The sequence below is a fragment of the Synchiropus splendidus genome, chromosome 14, assembly GCF_027744825.2.
Source record: "Synchiropus splendidus isolate RoL2022-P1 chromosome 14, RoL_Sspl_1.0, whole genome shotgun sequence".
NCBI classification, from domain to species: domain Eukaryota; kingdom Metazoa; phylum Chordata; class Actinopteri; order Syngnathiformes; family Callionymidae; genus Synchiropus; species Synchiropus splendidus.
In genome coordinates this window covers 9383461-9396696 of record NC_071347.1, presented here as the reverse complement: position 1 = coordinate 9396696, position 13236 = coordinate 9383461, and the positions used below count along the sequence as shown (strand labels likewise).

The 13236-nt window shown below is 41.0% G+C and overlaps 1 protein-coding gene across 2 annotated transcripts; it reads right to left on the bottom strand.

Annotated features, from left to right (window-relative positions):
• Window positions 1–370: 370 nt before the first annotated feature.
• On the bottom strand, window positions 371–12117 carry LOC128770747 (anoctamin-9). 2 transcript variants are annotated; one of them, XR_008416539.1, is made up of 25 exons: window positions 11754–12117; window positions 11303–11377; window positions 11118–11240; window positions 10908–11044; window positions 9812–9861; window positions 9188–9246; window positions 7728–7807; window positions 7298–7432; window positions 7128–7221; window positions 7006–7066; window positions 5805–5887; window positions 5162–5266; window positions 4934–5098; window positions 4827–4863; window positions 4012–4123; window positions 3869–3926; window positions 3705–3802; window positions 3438–3634; window positions 3217–3369; window positions 3004–3151; window positions 2814–2936; window positions 2648–2741; window positions 2194–2306; window positions 1366–1631; window positions 371–453 (listed from the first exon to the last, which is right to left on the bottom strand). XR_008416539.1 is itself a non-coding variant. In XM_053885581.1 (24 exons), exons 1-24 carry the CDS (start codon window positions 11772–11774, stop codon window positions 1616–1618), a joined length of 2337 nt encoding a protein of 778 aa, XP_053741556.1. In that variant the 5' UTR covers window positions 11775–12117; the 3' UTR covers window positions 1219–1615. The 2 variants fall into 2 exon arrangements, 1 of the variants encoding a protein (XP_053741556.1); XM_053885581.1 differs by lacking the exon at window positions 371–453 and having other exon boundaries at window positions 1219–1631.
• Between the last annotated feature and the right edge of the window lie 1119 nt (window positions 12118–13236).

Sequence of the window (13236 nt, the reverse complement as noted above, 5' to 3'; positions counted from 1 at the left end):
TAAAACCGGAATTATAAGGTCAGTCTCTTAACGTTGTTGTATTTTCAACATCATGCAATATAATATAGACAACAAGTTTAAATAATATAATAATATATTTTAGAACAAATGAAACGTGCATTCACGTATATATATATATATATATATATATATATATATATATATATATATATATATATATATATATATATATATATATATATATATATATATATATATATATATATATATATTTAATAATTATTTTTCAGGAGCCATCACAATATTCCTCATGGCTTGCCACAAACACAGCTGAGGTATTATTAAGTGATAATAGAAAATTTCCCTCCACACATCCAAGGTCTGGTCAGGAAAGGGGGAGGACTTCCCTCTCGACAGAAACCTCCTCAAGCGTGATGAGAGGAAACCTGTGGCCTTCCCAGGTCAACCAGGTCAAGCGTGATCCGGGTCAGCCTGCAGCCATAATATCAGATTCAGATTAGATGTATGTATATGGTTTTGTAACCTTGTAACCTTTTGTAAACCATTCAAAGTGATACAAAAACTATCGAAAAATAATGATCGATATTAATGTGAAAATAATGTTAAAGGTCACTAAATGTATTTATTAATTTTTCCTCAGACCCACACAGACTATTACATTTATTTGGCTTCAATAGCTTGTTGATTTTTGCTAGATTTTTGCGTAGCCAAAATGTATTTTTACAAAATTATTTTTTTACTAGAACAAGTAATTTGAAGTTTAGCATGTTTTAAATGTGAAAGGCTACCAGTACTGTGTTGACAGAATACATGAGACTTTTAAAACTACAAATTTAAACTAAAATGAAATGAAATGAATGAAAAGTAATAAATATCATAAGCATTTTGCACATAATAGGAATAGTTTTGTCCTCGCTCAGGGTTGTCTGTCGAAACTACAAATTCTATCTGTCACTTTTTCCTCAGTCCTCAAAACTATCCTCAATTTGACTAATAAAACCTAAAGTACCACACAGTTACGGTGGCTTGCTAGTTATTTATGGTGTTAAGTTGTTTGAAAACAACAGTGTCAATTGATAGAGCACATCATTTATGTGACTCCTAGACGCTAGAGACTGACCTCATGTCTAGAAAGCAGAAGCCAAGGATCAAAGTTTGATCAGTGCAGTGCTTAATTTAAATAAGACCATGAACAAAATAGCTCGGAATTGTAACGTTGATTCATTACAAGCTTAATCAAAAAGACACTTCACAGACTGAACTCTGCATTTGTACTCAATAATATAAAACATACAGATGCAAAACATTTCTATTAAAAAGACAACAGCAGCAGCACTTGTTATTAGGCAACACAAGCAGTACCGGATGTGCAGTATAAATGACCTTGAATCATTCCGAACACAAATCCAAGGGACCATCACATCATCATTGTGCTTCAGTGCATTCAGGAAACAGACCAGGAAATTGACCAGTCTGTTGGGATTACAGTCTGTAAGTGTAAACTGCACGCAAGTGTCTTCAAGTCCATCATGGTCACCATCCAACACTGACATATTGATCCCATCTCCTCCATCGCATGGCTTGTCGTTTTGCTCAACACAGAGATAGTTTCAGGCACAAACTCTTTCCATCTTCATGCTTCAAATGACCTGCGCAGAGACACAAATAAATCAACGTGAAGAAAAAAGAATTTCAAAAATGCTGTTGCAGTTATAGTGTCACATGTGAAAACCAAGTTCCATGGACTGAATCAGGCCAGGTATGTCAGTCTGTGGCAGCACGACATTTACCAGCTCAAACACAATGTGCACCACAAAACTTGAAAACTGATTTGTTTTCTGTCAGTCGTTCCCTTTCGGGGGCGTGGCTAGCCAATCCCAGCTACGTAGGCCGAAAGGAACCTTTAAAGTGTGCACACAAAGGATAAGTGTGCAGGCATATGTGCGTTTCTGCGTCTGTCAACAAGAAGTGAATAAGCCTCTCGTTGAAATTTACATGTCTGTTGAGTATACATTGTATCTCACTCAAGATAAAAGACATTTCTGCAAGGTGAGTTGAAACAACAGCAGCTCTATTTTTACATTTGTATCCAGTATAACAAATAATGCCATGACAACAAAAGGCTACTTCTCTAAATATACAACTTAAATCCATCACTAAACAAGCACAATTTTAAACATTGAGTTGAAATCAGGAATTGTTTCAGCGCACCTGAGTTCCTCTTTCAGTCTGTTGAGTTTGTCAAAGAGTCTGTCGTTCTTCACCTGCATCGGCGCACTGGGCACAAACCAGGCAGCGATGAATTTGCATATGACGACCACATGCTGAAACCACACACAAATCACACACACTCAACTGGTGCAGGCATTTACTCCAGGAAAAGAAAAGAGTTTCATTTTGACAATAATTAGAGGTTGTCGTCTTTCCCCAGTCAGTAGGTGGCAGTCTGTACAGATAGATAGATAGATAGATAGACAGACAGACAGAGGTCAACTTGCTTCACAAGTTCTGAGAGTGAAGTACTGACATCCAGTGGTGATGATGGGTAATGCAATGCTGTTTTCACAGCCATAATAAAGCAGACGATTCACATCGACTCAAGCGCTATTTTTGGTTTTGATAGGCTTTGATCTTATGAGTATATGAAGTGTTTGTATGCACGTACCTCAAACAAGATCACAAAGCCAAAGCGCACCGCCTGAATGACCCAGAACTGCGGCGTCAGACTGTAGTCCTCATTGTCCCTGTAGTCCTTGTAGCTGTCACGGAGCACAGGCCAGAAGACAAAACGTTTAAGACGTCATTCACGTCACTTGTCAACAAGAACAAACCTGCAGTAGGACACGTTGACGCCGCTGGGCAGAACCATCTGGGCATCAGAGAACTCGTTCCTTATGGCCTGGTCATCCATTCTGGCGATGGACAGGGTGTTGTTGATGTACCCCACCATGCAGCTGCAAAGAGCAACAGCTTCATCAAAGTTTGACCCAAGGCCAGAGGATTCATTTTTTTTGTTCTCACTCAATATCTGTCGTAGCATTTTTGGCGCAGGGACCGTAGCGGTAACGGTAGAGCAAACGTGGGATGAAATCCGAGGACACGCCGATCACCAGCCCGTTGGCGATCACAGCCAAAACACCAATGGCTTCCAACACATCAATCCAAACACCTGAAAACAGACTGTTTTGAGTAGCTGAATTTCAAAATGAGTATTCTGAAGAGCAAGATCTCCACCGATGTCATTTGTTTTCTTGGGGACGAGTCGGCGCTCCAGTGTGACCATCTTAATGGCGTCCAAGCGAATCTCAATCACGTTGTTCAAGAGAGCCAAGAACGGGGCGAGAGGGAACGCAGCCACAAATATGGTGGTGAAGCTGAACTGGATCACTGGACACAACAACACGGATTAGCGATTCATATGAGTCGGTTTGTGTCGGACAGCAGGGAACACACACCCATCTCCAGAAACTCATTGAACAGGCTGAAGGAGTCCACGTTGTTGAGTCGGTAGTTGTTGAGCCAGTCTCTGATCTTGCAGTTGTCGCACAGTTCCACGTCGTATTTGCTCTCCATGTCGTCCTTCAGGTAGCAGTGGGCACATTTTCTCTGGAGCTTCCTGCTTTTCCTCCTCTTCATCCAGCGAGAGAGCCAGCTGACGCCATCACGAGAGCATGACACTCACATTTGGAGTCGTTCAGAAGCCATGATGCAGGGATACTCACGGGCCGGTGAATTCAAAGACGTTACTGATGGTTTGCTTGAGGATCATTATGATTGCCATCTGGATGAACAAGTCGGTGAGGCACCCGCTGGGATGACACTGAAATGAGGAGAAACAACGATGACATATGAAGGATTCATATTGTGTGGCGTCTCAGCGACTCACCTCTTCAAGTCTCCACTTCCCTGCTATTCGCACGTACCCACCAGGGTGTCCATTTATTCTGGTGAGGTGTAGAAAACACACACAATAAACCGTCAACTCTATCAGTTCAGTCAAGTTCCCACTGTAAACAAGTGTCATTTTACCTGCCCAGGAAGAAGGCCACGTAGAACAGGGAGGAGAAATAGGTGAAGAATTGAAATGTGAACATCTTGACAGTGAAGCTTTTCTCTGTGGCAGCAAACGATCTTGTTTTCTCTGAAACAAACAAACCAAAAAATATCCTTCTCTTCATCGACAAGGAAAAAATCTCTCTCAAAGGTATTTGTTTGCTCTTGTATATGAGTTAATTCATGGATTTTAAACTCAGTCCACAAGCCAATTGAGGGCCAGAGAGCTTCTAGAGCCCCCTACTGGACGTTAAAGTTTAGTGCTTTCATGCTAGAAAAGTCTTTTAAAGGATTGGTAAACAAATAAATCCATCCCAGACAACCTGGGTTACTCAAAAATAGACAGAGAAAAACTGGAAACAACTCTTCTTTTCCACACTAAACTTTAAGATATGTGACTGCTCATGTTTAGCAGGGTGAGACAACTGTGAGTTCAGAAAGAGTCCTGTCGCTGCTAGCAAAGTCATAGTTTGTAAACAGGGTCAAGATTTATTCCATATTCCATATTTGCTATTGTTTGTCCCTAAGTTTAAACTTACTTTATACAGACTATACACAGTATATCTAACCGTATAGTAGCGTGACAAGGGCCTACATGCGGACCTTTCACTACATTTATTGGCCCTTAAGAGATCAAAGTCAAACTACAAAGGTAAAAAAAAAAGCTCTTGTTCATGCTCTTTTGATTCTGGACTTTATCACTTCATGACCCACAAAATTAATTGAATGAATTTATTGTGATTCATATGAAATGTTTGATTGCCATTGAGCCATAAGTGTAGCTCACATACCTATTTCACAAAGCTTCATCGCCACCACTCTGTTAACCTGCGAATACAAAACCAGCATGAATCACAGGACTGGACCGGACTGGCTGCATTTTTTTGTACTTATGTACCCGTTTCATGACGGTGATGATGACGTAATGCAGGAGCGCGCCCAGCATCATGGCTCCACTGTTGGAGTTGGTGCTGAGGAACTCCCAGGATCCTTCCGCCAGCAGCACGGCTGCTATCACCCTGAACACCACCAGCGCGTGAGTCAGACCAATGATCACCAAAATCTGTGGAAACACAGAATTAAACGAAAGTTAACAGATCCAAAACATCAATATGAACATACCTACCATGAACGTGACACAGATCAACACTAAGGTGCTGCGTAGGTACGAGTGCTTGTACTCTTTGGGCTCACAGTTGACGTTGTTCACAATTTCCAAAATCAATTCCTCCTAAAAACAAGAATCATGTTTGAAAAACAAAATTCATGTTCTCAGAGGCAACGCTGTCTCCTGTTTTGGACTCCAGCTGCCATCCATGACTGCACTACAATAGAAACACTTTGCATTTCACAACATGTATTGTGTTAAATAAAGAACGTGACGTTTGACCTTTGGATTAAAAGCCTTCCCTCGTCACCACTGCACTCAGAGAGCGCAGACCTCTGTCAAGCCATTCAATTGCATCAACGTTGATATATATATATACATATATATATATATATATATATATATATATATATATATATATATATATATATATATATATAAATTTTTTTTTTTTTTTATTTACCCAAAATCATTAAGCGTATTTTACGATGTATATTTTGCATTTAATATTCTGAGTGTAATGTACTCAAACGAACAGCAGATGGTAGTAGTGCTACGGCGTTCCTCTAACATAAACTTTCAAAACTAGTTGAATCTACATTTCGGTAGATCAGAAGAGATAATAATAAAAACACAGTAGTAAAAAATGTAAAATATATACCTCTTCCTCGCACCAGTCTGACACTTTCCATTCACACACGTAAGACGCTCTGTGTCTTTTCCAGAATTCCAAAAACAGTGTTGCTGTTAACAAAAGGAAAATATTAATTTATAATATCTAAATAATGCATAACAATAATTTTGCGTTGTAAATATTGAAAAATAAGATTCAGATTACCATAAATGTCATAAATGTATTTCATTTTTCACAAAGTGGTATAGAGTTTGGAACCAGTTATAATGTACGAATCAGAGCATGTAATTTGGTACAGGAAGTATGGTGGAGTTGTTGTTTGTCAAGCCACATAAGAGGATTACAGTACCGATAAAAGTGAATTTTACTGGCTAAAATTGGATGGATCCCAGACCCAGGTGACAATGACAGAATAACAGAAAAGTGTTATGATGATATGAATTAGAGTAGCTCTGACAACAAGACCAGACACACGTAAATTATTAAGTACAGAATTCACAGCTTCCACCTCAGTTTCTCATCCTAATATCTTTGCTCCTGGTGTGTCGCCCAGAGCGAACACAGTTTCAGAGCAACCCACCAGAACACTGTGCTGCTGTAAACCATTGTGAAATGAAGCACACATCCTCGACTGCCTCCATATATTTTGTGTCCTACACCATGCGTCTCACAAACAGAGCCTCGTCATGTGAACAAAGCTGGCCGAGTCACCGCATCTCCGCAGATGGACGGTCTGATTCAGATGAAGCTGCCAGCCAGAGAAGCAAGGTCCCGGTGATGTGGCCTTAACTTGGCACTCAGCAGCCCAGAAAACGCTTCCAGGCGATGAAATTAGTCTCGCTTGTATCAGGCGAATGTGGGGGGAGCAAAATTTTAGACTGATCATTTCTTCCTTAATCCTGGTTCCAGGCAACCCCAATGCTGTTGCCATGGTTTTCTTTTTTAATAAACTGCGACAGATGTGGTCCAGGAACAAATTGCTGCTGTTGTCACGGGGACAGCACTGCAGAGGAAAGTCAGATCTGAAGCAAGGATGAACATATCTGATAGATATGAAATGAATAGATATATTTTACTATATTCTGAAACGACTGGATTTGCCTCAAGTTCTCCAGCTGTGTGCTTCCTACTGAGGTACAAACTAGACAGGTCAGTTCACTAAGATGCTCAAGAAAAGTGAAACCTTAATAAACTTAATAAAAACAAATCCATGTTGAAGCAAACTCACCCCAAATTGCCATGACCATCGCAAAGACCACGGTGCCATTGTTGTCGAACAGCAGACTGACCTATGGACAAGCCATAAGCCGTGGTCAGGTATGTCTGTGACCTACGCAGAGGGAGACGTACCTTTGCATAGGTGCAGGTTTCGGAGAGCTGCCACACTTTACAGGTATTATCACACAGCGGACACATGACAGTGTCGACGTCACACACCTCCTTTCTGCAATAAGGGAAGAAGCAGGTGTTGGGCTACACAATGAACTGGTCAGTGGGCCATTGGAGTGGAAGAGTCTTACATCAGTGGGGAGTGGTTGAAGAATGCCACGCCGTACAGGAACACAACCACACCGATGAGAGCAGGTGGAATTAGAAGGTACGTGTACCAGCCCAGCCAAAGGTAGTACAGAGCCACTTTCTCCCCGAAATAGTTCCTGACACACAGAGTTAAAGCAAACAGTGAGAACCTGACATCCAAAATTCTCTGTGATATTCCTCTGTGATATTGTGAGGTACTTTGGTCGTCATCATTGTGAAGGTAAATACGACACTTAGTCGCCACATCAAGTGCCTCATTTTAAGTATTTACAGCACACAATGGTTGTGTCACACAGTCAGCTGCTGAACACCAGAACCTCTCAGGGGATCGACATGAAGCTCAACAATGCAGCCGCGATTGAGACGCTTAAAAGCAGAGAAATTACAAGGTCGTTGGATCACAGTCTCAACCTGATAGCAGTTATGGGTTGCCCCTGGAGACAGGCTGTCCATCGGGCCCAGATCTCCGTCAGCTCGCGTTGCTTCCGTTTCTGTATGGAAGCAAGGAAAGCATAAAAATGCAACACAGAAAAATGAAACATCCTTGATATTTCATAGATTGTGATTATCCACTGTTCTCTGGTCACTGACAGTTGCAGCGGAATACCACACATTGATGGATGAGGTCATGATCTACGGCAGAGGTGGGCGATTATGCACATGAGAAACTGTAACGGTTGTGATGGTCATCATCTAAAGAAAGACAGCGATGACTACAAAACATGATGGAAAAATATCCAAAATATATACTTAAGTAACAAGGACAAAATGAACCTAAAAAGATGAAATGTAACTAAGGATATTAAGAAGTGTAAATATGCCATGAAACCTATTGAAATATTTCATTTTATATGAATATAAATCAACTATGGACTAGTTGTTCAAGATAAAAAGGCAATTTATTTCAAAATATATTTTCAGTATTACTTCAGTGTATCGAGGAACAAGAAAACGAAAAATGGCCAATGAAAAGAAGAACATTTTAGTCTTAAAACAAGAACATGCTATATTTACTGCTGAAGTGGTGGTGGTGACTAAAAGACAACAAAAAAGGCAGTAAAATTAGGACATTAGTTATAGTTTTAGTCTGACATTAAACGGGCCACCAAAATACAGGCATTGGCCCGTATATTACATTCCTATTTATTATTATTATTATTATTGTTGTTGTTGTTGTTGTTATTATGTGTAAGTATTAAAGAAAAATAAGACGTTTGGGGGGAAAACATTGTCAATAAAGCCCAAAAATAAGACGTCTTCATCACTCTGATCCCTTTCAACCACATCATAAACAGCACCTTAACATTGATTTAAAAGATAATCAAGGAAAGGAGTCTGTCATACATCGTAAGCTGGTCTAAATGTCTCAGAGTTATGAACTCAATAAAAGTGAAACAATAGACACAGTAAATAATTGTATATTTTTTGAACAGTTTGACAAATGTGATGAATCGATTGAGTCCCACACAAGGCTCTGACTCAGTGGGCATCTTATCAATGACTCATTCTGACATCTAGACACTGTAAATAGACAGTGTTTGAACTGCAGAGCAAAAGCAAGTTGAAGAAGACAGAGCTCTTTGCAGAGCAGACATTTTTTCTAAATCAGTTCAAAAAACAGTGTTCATCATACATGGATCTTGTTTTGGCTTGAAGACAAAAAAACCCTAAACACTGTTTCCTTGGCAACATTGGCTACAGTAACTCTGGATCGTCAGATATCCGCGGGCCACTGAGACCATAAAACGTTCCAAGAAAGCCCAAACCTTGCCATTTAAGACTCTCTTTTGCTGCACGTACTCAGTCTTCAGAGAGACTGAGACATTTATCTAACATCGACAGTTATGGACCAATAAGCTGAATTAATTTACCTCGTGTAGGCAGAACCTGGCTTCAAACACCTTTGTCTTCATGAGATCCCGCAGACCCTCTGGAAGATGAGGCAGAAATGAGTAGAACACTTAACCCTTTAACTCCTGGCATGAGAATAAGCTTTACTTTTGGAGCCAAACATGAAGCGTCCAAGTGTGTCAAACTCAAGGCAGTGGGGCCAATTCTTGACTGCCAGAACGTGTCATGCGGCCATTAAGAGCTTCAAAAGGTCAGCGTTGAATACAACCACTGCTTAGTCCTGTTCAGGGACTCAGGGAGTGCGGCCATTGGCCAAGAGGCAGTAATACACCATGGACAGGTCGCCAGTCTCACAGTCAAAAACCTGCTCTTGCGTTTACACCTGGCAGTGAAGTCAATTTCATTTTCTTGACCAGAAGAAGGGCATTAACCTTTTCACTTCATGATACAAAAGTAGACTGTGCAAGCAGTAGAATTAAAATTCTACTTTCTATGTCTTGAAAATTCTTTGGGAAACCAGATAACATGAGGCCAAATATGTGTGAAAACACTTGCCTTGATGTCACAAGGGTGTAGATTGATACAGTATGACATGGTTAGATCACAGAAACAAACAGTGTCAGGTAAGTAAACCGGCCCCTCACCTCCTGTGTGGATGGGGGTGTGAGTCAAGATGAAGTGGACGATTCTTATCCTGCAGCAAACACAGATTAGTACGAATAAAAACACAACAAACAATCATCAAACCAAATATAAGGTCAGAAATCAAGACGGACGTTGTGTCAGCAGCTACGTCTTCTCTTGTGTCTCAGTGTTTCTTTCATCTCTGACATGCTCCCACTGGCTTACATCATCATCAGACTCTGTATTCACTGCTACAGTGAATATTATAGGACTTAAACATCAAACAAATCCATCAACACCACCCACTCCCTCTCAGAAATCAAATAATGGAAGCAAGCCATCGTTTAACCCCCGTCCTTCAAAACAGCTACTTGTCTGGATCCTGCGCTAATGTGCTTTTAGATCTGCTGCGATTTTAAGAGCCTACAGTAAGTAATTTGCAACCATCAATAACTCACTTGTTTATCAAAACAAATGTGGAGATTATTGTGTTCTTGTTTTCTCTATTAAGGCAATGGGAGGGAATTCAGCCAGAGTACGCCTTTGTGCTTTTGGCAGATGAAACTGAGACATGTCCATGATGAGGATTGTTCCCTGTCAGTAAAATGTTTACAATGAGTTCCCTCCCTAAAGTGAAGAAGCATAAGTACCTAAAGCCTAAAGTCTTGTTTCATAAGTAAGGGGGAAGGATATGAGCTCGACAGATGACTCTGTGTCTTCAGTCTGTCCTGGTGAAGACACAGCTGAGTGCAACTATGGTTAGTGACAGAAGCACTGTCAACAAGTTTCCTCCCCATGATAGGAGCCAACTGAGGTCAAGATGTCTCCTCAGATGTCTCCCTGCTGAGTCAAGAGTTTACTCATGAAACCCCAGTTTAGATTAGGACTAGCTTCACACAGGAACCTCATTTGAAGTAAGAAAAGTCTAGTCTGATGCACCATGTTAGTAATCTTTTTCCCACAAGGTTTGGGGAGATCATTTGTACAAAAAAGGACCAGTGTGACCACTACTCTCTGTGGAGAAGGGTTCTAACAAGAGAGAGATATACACAGGCCTCTATTCTTCATTAAAAAATAGATGATTTTACATTGACAGCACTGGGTGCCACATATTACCTGGTGCTCAGTGGAACAATGTTCTGATCCGAGCTCCAGTTGCAGGCGTCAGACACCTTGAGCAGATAGCGGTACTTCTCAAATATTTCCTTTGGCGCTTGGATTCCATAGAAAACTAAATCATCTTCTATGAGTTTCTGAAGAAAAACATAATGGGGTTAAATTGGGACAAATTCCTGTTTATAAATCCTTGCGACACCATATACTCACTGTTACTTTCAAATTCTTCTTTTTCAACTCTTGAATGTATTCCGTCTGCTTCTTGAAAGACTCTCGGTCCTGCTTCTCCATAGTTTTCGCCACCAGGACGTAGTCGTACGACAGTGGTGTGTGCTGTTGTATGGAGGCCAGTTTGTTAAAACAAAAACCACTGTTTTCCCACGCCGTGCTCTTACCACTGGAGGGAGCGACGTCTGATCATTCCCATTCTCTTTAACCACTCCAATGAACTCCAGCAGCTCAATACTGGGCTGTATCGAGGACATAGAAGAGAGGTGGCGACAATGTACAGAATACATTCATCATTACTTTTCACGTGACTTACAGCAAGGGGTATTTATTTACTGTAAAAATAGATTTTGTGTCAAGTATTAGTCATCGGATGGTCAGTGACAACAGAAACCTGACTGCAATTGTCACTAACATTCCAAGCCTCGCTATTCATGATCAAATATGTCGCCAGTGTACACACAGGAAGGTGTGGCAGCGCTGGGAATACCAGCTTTACTAAACCTCTAACTTATGGTTCTACTCATGCAAGTTGAATACATGATAATATTAGCTGTGACACACAAAAAAAAAACTTGGCGAGTGGCTCCTCACATGTAAGAGAACAACAGCTCCTACCTGTCTCCGGTGGCCGGTCATGCTGAGCTCCTTCACAAAGATGCCGCAGGGATATAAGACCAGACGCTATGATCCAAAGTCCCTCCGGGCACAACACTGATATGGTTTCGAAGAGAACAGCCAATACTTCCGCACCAGTGTGGAGGAACAACCGCCTTCTAGAAGCTGAGGAATGTGAAAGCGACTCTACCTGTTGCTGCCTTCTGCCACAACCTTCACATCTGTCCCTTCCTAAACAGGGATTTAAAAAACACGGGCAAAGTCACAGATGAAATAGTTGTTTTTCTCCACAAAGCAGCGACCACAGCTGCGCTCGTGTCGATGTTAGTTGTCAGGTGCAGTGGAATGACTTGTTGTCTCCTCCTCTGTGATGTAGGACTGGTATTCTCTCCACTAGATGGCAGTAACACTCAAGCGCGCGCAAACTCAGTGACGTCGTCGTGTAACTTTACTTACATTATTTTTGAATGATTCTTTTTTCATCCCACAATGGGGAAATTCAGCTCGAATATTGTTTTTTTAAGCGTATTTTTATTAGTGGTAAATTGCGGAGTGCGGTTTTCTTCCCGATTCTCTTTCAAAAGAAGAAGTGAAAAGGTTTTACTGAACAGCAGAAGGAAGTTCATTGGAAGTGTTTTTACTGATTTGAGGTGGGGGGTGATACGAGACATTTCCCAACCCTTAAAACAAGAAACTGAAAACACAGCGAAAACAATATGACCTCCAGTGCATGTTGACCCTGGCACCCATGAAGATTGTAATAGAATTTGACTCTAATTTTTCTCTCCTTGAGCTACACAACATATACGGATCCACAACAGGACTGAAGCGGGTGCAGGTTCCAAAGAAGCAGTATCAACTAATAAGAGGCTTCAGACACCTGACTGGTGACACTATGTGCTCTGGATCAGCAGGGACAAATACCTGCTGCTACTTCAGTTTGAAACCTGTAAAATAACAGTCAATGTAAAATGACCTGCAACATGATGATGAGGCAAGAGCCAGCGAAACAATGGACATTAAACTACAGTTCAATGTCTCCTATGGGCAATTTTAGATTAGACAGATAGATAGACAGATAAATAGTTTATTAATCTCCAAAGAAAAATTCCCTTTTCCAGCAGCATGACAGAAACATAAGAGCTAGTAAAAACACTAGTAAAAATAAAGGTAAGAAAAAATAAAATAAACAAATAAACAACAACAGTCCAGCATGTGAATGTGTGTGTGTGCGTGCGAAATAAAGCGCATGTGTGTCCATGGTGTGAGTGTGTCGTGTCCATTTTATCGTCCTCCCCGAGAGATGTTGAAGAGCCGAATAGGGTGAGGGAGGAACGATCTCCTCAGTCTGTCTGTGGAGCAGGACAATGACAGCAGTCTATCACTGAAACTGCTCCTCTTTCTGGAGATGGTGTTGTGCAGAGGATGACTAGGATTGTCAATGATGGACCGAAGCCTGTTCAATGTCCGTCGCTCTGCCACT